The sequence below is a fragment of the Salmo trutta genome, chromosome 13 (genome assembly GCF_901001165.1).
Source record: "Salmo trutta chromosome 13, fSalTru1.1, whole genome shotgun sequence".
NCBI lineage: Eukaryota > Metazoa > Chordata > Actinopteri > Salmoniformes > Salmonidae > Salmo > Salmo trutta.
Window position 1 is genome coordinate 20,965,706 of NC_042969.1, and position 5,874 is coordinate 20,971,579.

Genomic DNA, 5,874 nt, shown 5'->3' on the forward strand with positions numbered 1-5,874 from the left:
ATTATGCCTTGTTCTCTAGCAGGGATTCTCATATAAAGATGCATCGATTCAGGGCTGAGGAAGAGCTGGTGTCTTCCCGCGATTTATTGCACTGGCTCAATATAAAGTCTCTCTTCTCCGCTTTTTCCCCAGGCTAACGTCATGTGTCCTCCGCTGCAGTGCCTAAATATGGGCTTCCTCCACTCTATATATGGACATCTACGTCACGGTGAGAGGGTATATAAAGGAGTCGGAATTCTCTGCGCAGGAAAGAGAGCCCTCAGTGCCCAGAACAGTTAACATAAGAGCAGGATAGACGTACTCACACACTTACTGCGCTATCTCCCTAACCGAAAACATTTGACAGAGAAAGTAGAAGTGAATTCAAAACAACAACAACAAAAACACATTATCCGAAAGGGCAGCACCCTAGTTGGATTCAACCAGTGAAAAAAACCAACATATATTAATGATTATTATCATCTGTTTTAGGGAATGAGTAAAATGGACACATCTGATCTGAATAATATTTTCTGATAGAAAATAAAAAAGTGGATTTTACTCATCTTGGACAAAAGGAAGAAAAATACAAGAAGACTTTTGAAGAACCAGAAGAAAGAGTGAAAGAAACAGAAGAGAAGATATCCTCATCCTCAGCAGCAGTAGCAGTCTGACCCTGCTCTCTGAGGTGGACTGGTGATTCCACTCTGCCCAGCCTCGCTGCACTCATTTTCAGCCTCCAGCACAGCCTCAGGCCCCTACAGGTCCACTTCTCTGGAGGATGGCTGCAACCAAGACAGAGATGCTCCTTCCAGCCCTGCAGATCTCAGACCCCCTCAGCTTCCCCCACTCTCCCATGGATAACTACCCCAAGCTGGAGGAGATGATGATGCTGAGCTCCGCTGGGACCCCCTTCCTCTCTGCATCAGCGCCCGAGGGAGCAGGCTTTGGATCGGGGGAGCAAGGAGAGCAATATGACCACCTTGCTGGAGGTAAGATTATCTCCTTGTTATATTGCTGTGTGGAATTACTTTACTGTAATGTATGATAGACAGCTGCTGCTTTCCTGTGTGCAGTAGCAGAATGCATGGCATGAAACTGTTTAGCAGAACTTAAATCATTGTTAATGTTCACCTGCCAATTATTCATTCAATTTCAACTTAGAGAGAAGACTCTAAATATGATGAATGTGTCCTTTGAATGAGATATGTCTAATTCTCATGATGGTTTGATATGGACTTTTTTTAAATAAAGAAATTCATTGTAATAAAGAAGTTTAATTTATGATGATTGGAAATACATAACTCAGAAATGTAGAAATGTATAAATTAAATTGTAGCTCTTCATCACTGTTGAATGGTATTTGGACTTGAGCGTGGCTCACTCATTGCATACCTTTTAGAGAGTCTAGAGCTCAATTTTAATTGCATTCTTAAAACCAGCTGAACTGCAGTTTCAGTAATCAATTGCCTTTGGTTATGTGGCTGACTTCAAGAGCTTGGTGTGTGTGTGTGCCTGCATGCATGCGTGTGTGCGCTTGAGCGAATGCGTAACAGAAATATTTATGTATATATTTAAATGCATGCATGCAGATGAGTTGGCCTGACTTGCACGACAGCTCTCATCTATCTTTTGGTTAGCGGAGGAAATGGCTGGTGTGGGAGTTTAGGGGTGGGAAAGAGCTGGGGTTGCTGGGAGGGAGTTTCTCCTGCTCTGTGTAGGAACCTGCAGCTGTTAGAGAGGAAAGGGGCAACCCTGTCCACCTCTCTGGCAGGATTCCCTCTGCCTTCCTCCCTCCCTCCCTCCCTCCCGAGTCGCCCCTCTTCTCTCTCCCTCCAGCATATTGACAGGTTGATTAATGTCCCCTCTCTCTCCCTCTCTCTCTCTGCAGATACGTTACCTGATATCGCCATGAACTGTGAGAAGTCGATGGGTGAGCAGAGCTACTCTACCCAGCGGCTGCCTCCCATCTCCTACACTGGCCGCTTCACCCTGGAGCCAGCCACTAACTGCAGCAACAGCCTGTGGGCCGAGCCCCTGTTCAGCCTGGTCAGTGGGCTAGTGGGAATCAACACCCCCTCCACCTCCGCCCCGCCCTCCTCCGTCTCTCAGACCGGCACCTCTTCCTCGTCCCCGTCCTCTATCTCCTCCGTCACCATTTCCTCTCAGAGCTCCAGTCTGAGCTGCTCTGTCCACCACAGTGAGAATATCCCCATCTACTCAGCTGCTCCTACGTACTCCAGCACCAGCTCTGACATCTTCTCTGACCAGGGCCAGGGCTTCCCCATCCCCGCGGGGGGGTCACTCCAGTACCCCCCGCCAACCTACTCCAACGGCAAGACGTGTGGCTCCAGCTTTCCTGTGCCCATGATCCCTGACTACCTATTCCCCCAGCAGCAGGGGGAGATAAGCCTGCTACAGGATCAGAAGCCCTTTCACAACGGGTCTGGCCAGCCCTCCCTTACTCCCCTGTCCACCATCAAAGCCTTTGCTACTCAGACAGGCTCCCAGGACTTAAAGAGTGTCTACCAGTCCCAGCTGATCAAGCCGAACCGCATGCGCAAGTACCCCAACCGGCCCAGCAAGACACCGCCCCACGAGAGGCCTTATGCCTGCCCTGTGGAAACGTGCGACCGCCGCTTCTCCCGCTCCGATGAGCTGACGCGCCACATCCGCATCCACACGGGCCAGAAGCCCTTCCAGTGCCGCATCTGCATGCGCAACTTCAGCCGCAGCGACCACCTGACCACGCACATTCGCACGCACACTGGCGAGAAGCCCTTCGCCTGTGAGATCTGTGGACGCAAGTTCGCCCGCAGCGATGAGAGGAAGAGGCACACCAAGATCCACCTGAGGCAAAAGGACAAGAAGGCGGAGAAGGGCGGGGTTGCCGGGGTGGTGGCAGAAGCACCAGTATCAGCCCCCTCCTCAGTCTCCTCCTACCCCTCTCCAGTCACATCCTGCTACTCCTCTCCGGTCCACACCTCGTACCCCTCTCCCTCAATCGCCACCTCATACCCCTCTCCCTCCATCGCCACCACCTACCCCTCTGTCTCCATGTCCATGTCCAGTACTTTTCAGTCCTCCTCCTTCCCCTCCTCCGTAGCCTCTATCTACTCCTCTCCGGTCCCCACCCCGCTATCAGACATGCATTCCACACTCTCCCCAAGGACAATCGAGATCTGCTAAGCAAGAGAAAATATACTTTTTATTCTCTCCTCCTCCTCCTCCTCCCCACCACACCGTACAGTCTCTTTGAGGGGAGAAATCAGCATCAAAAGACATATTCCCCATCTGAAAAGCACTTTTCTGCCTGCTCCCTCTGCAAGCTCTGTTCAGTGAGTCCTCAGATTCACCTGAAGAAGAGATTAAAACACAGGTCAAGGACTGGGCAAAGACAATATAGAACACGAGAAAGGATTTTCTCCTCTCAGTTGGTAAAGCAAATGCAGGGCTTAAAATGAGGCATATGAGACTTTCTCGAGCCATAGTTAAAACAGGTAAAGACAGGTTGGTCGTTCTTATGAGTGAAAACATAGAGACAGACAGACAAACTGAACATTGCCAGTCGTCCTGGTACTAAGGCACTAAGAGACAGACAGACAGACTGAACATCCAGTCATCCTGTAACTAAGGCACGAAGAGACGTTATATGTATATTGTACTTGTGCCATGTTTTGTTATTTTTTTCTATTATTTGGTACCATTGATGTGAAAAACATATTTGAATAATTGCATTGTATTATTTGAAGTGAGCAGGGCCATATTTTCTATTCTAATACTTTCTCTGTAGTGATGACGATGATGTGATACGTTTTTGACTTTGTTTGATGACAAAATAAGCACTTAAGTATTCCAGCATGTGTTAAGAGTGATGTTAGTTTCTATTGTTTTGTAAATATCATCCACTGGTACAATCCTTCTCTTGTTCACATCATGTGACATATCAGTCTGTTATGTGGACAAAAAAACTTCACGTAAAAAAATCTAAAAACAAAATCACCGTTCCTGTTTTTGGTGCCTTTTTGTGAAGTCTTGCTGATGTTATGACACGTCTGCGTGCAAGAGAGGATGCGTCTCGCCTTAAGGGTTCAAGGGATATTTTTGTTACAGATCGTAAGTCGTGCTCAGACTCTGAAGAAGTACAGAAAGGGGCATGATGATACAAGGACTGCTTCATTTCTTTAGAATGTAAGCAAAAGAGAGAAATGATAAACTATATTTTTGTAACTATAAATGTAAATATCCACGACTTCAAGTTGGAATGTTGTAGTTACCTACTGAGTAGGCATGGGATTCTTTTGTATGTTATATACATGCGGTTCATTATTTTATGGTTTCTCCTTATTTTGTATTTGTGTTTGTTAAACCAAGTGACTGTTTCTGGCTTCTCAACACATTGAATGCGCTTAACTGCCAATGGGATATTTGGTGTACAAGATATCCTCCCAGAAATGAAATATAAATAAAATATAAATATATGTATAGAATTTCATTCCATATCTTATCACTGACTGGTTTCAAATATTTCCATTGGTACTTAACAAAAATCCTATTGGAGCATCTCATTGCATTTCATATCGGATCCTGCATCCAAACCCATCCCTGCAGTAGCCTATAATCTTTACATTCACATCATATGTCATAATCCTATATGACAATTGCATGCTGTATGAGTGGATTTCCCCACAGTTCCCACATCATAGAGACCTTTATTAATTGAAGAGAATCTACCCAGCATGATTTCATGGTCACTATATTTATCATTGTTCTCCTGTTGAACCTTCATATCATTGACAATGCAAATGCACGACTCCCGTGCCTATCTAGGCTGTATGAAGATGGGGCCTTGCTGTAGGATTTCATGTTGCTTTGAGATATTAGTCTAACATATACCTCGTCCTTAGGGAAATTGAGCATGAGCAGAAGTGTGTGAATGAGATTCAAATCATTCAATCGAAAGAGGCCTACTCATTGTTTTTAGATTTTGGACATTCAGTGAATTATTACATAACTAGGCCTAATACGACGTACACTGAGTGGACTAAACATTAGGACACCTGCTCTTTCCATGACATAGACTGACCAGGTGAATCCAGGTGAAAGCTCTGATCCCTTATTGATGTCACTTCACTTCACAAATCCACTTCAATCAGGGGAGGAGACAGGGTAAAGAAGGATTTTAAATCCTTGAGACAATTGAGACATGGATTATGTGTGTGCCATTCAGAGGGTGAATGGCCAAGACAAAAGATTGAAGTGCCTTTGATCAGGGTATGGTAATAGGTGCAAGGCACCTATCATAAGGTGAATGCACCAATTTGTAAGTCGCTCTGGATAAGAGCGTCGGCTAAATGACTTAAATGTAATGTAATGTAAATGTTAGAGTGTGTCAAGAACTACAATGGTGCTGTGTTTTTCACACTCAACAGTTTCCTGTGTGTATCAAGAATGGTCCACCACACAAAGGACATCCAGCTAACTTGACACAACTGCGGGAAGCATTGGAGTCAACATGAGCCATCATCCCTATGGAACGCTTTCGACAACTTGTAGAGTCTATGCTCCGATGAATTGAGACTGTTCTTAGGGCAAAAGGGGGTGCAACTCAATATTAGGAATGTGTTCCCCATGTTTTGTACACTCATACATATACAGTTGAAACGTGTATGAAGATTACATACACCTTAGCAAACTACATTTAAACTCAGTTTTTCACAATTCCTGACAATAAATCCTAGTAAAAATTCCCTGTCTTAGGTCAATTAGGATCACCACTTTATTTTAATGTGAAATGTCAGAATAATAGTAGAGAGAAAGATTTATTTCAGCTTTCATTTCTTTCATCACATTCCCAGTGGGTCAGAAGTTCACATACACTCAATTAGTATTTGG

The 5,874-nt window shown here is 45.0% G+C and overlaps 1 protein-coding gene across 1 annotated transcript; it reads left to right on the forward strand.

The window, feature by feature from the left end:
- Positions 1 to 225: 225 nt before the first annotated feature.
- Positions 226 to 4,474, forward strand: LOC115205429 (early growth response protein 1). Its single transcript, XM_029771402.1, has 2 exons — positions 226 to 971; positions 1,871 to 4,474. Exons 1-2 carry the CDS (start codon positions 761 to 763, stop codon positions 3,166 to 3,168), a joined length of 1,509 nt encoding a protein of 502 aa, XP_029627262.1. The 5' UTR covers positions 226 to 760; the 3' UTR covers positions 3,169 to 4,474.
- The last annotated feature ends 1,400 nt before the right edge of the window (positions 4,475 to 5,874 follow it).

Bases quoted from the DNA above. Each gene is read 5' to 3' on its own strand.
- LOC115205429 (XM_029771402.1), top strand. From the start codon at position 761: ATGGCTGCAACCAAGACAGAGATGCTCCTTCCAGCCCTGCAGATCTCA. The intron at 972-1,870 runs GTAAGATTATCT...CTCTCTCTGCAG, and splicing joins ATATGACCACCTTGCTGGAG to ATACGTTACCTGATATCGCC.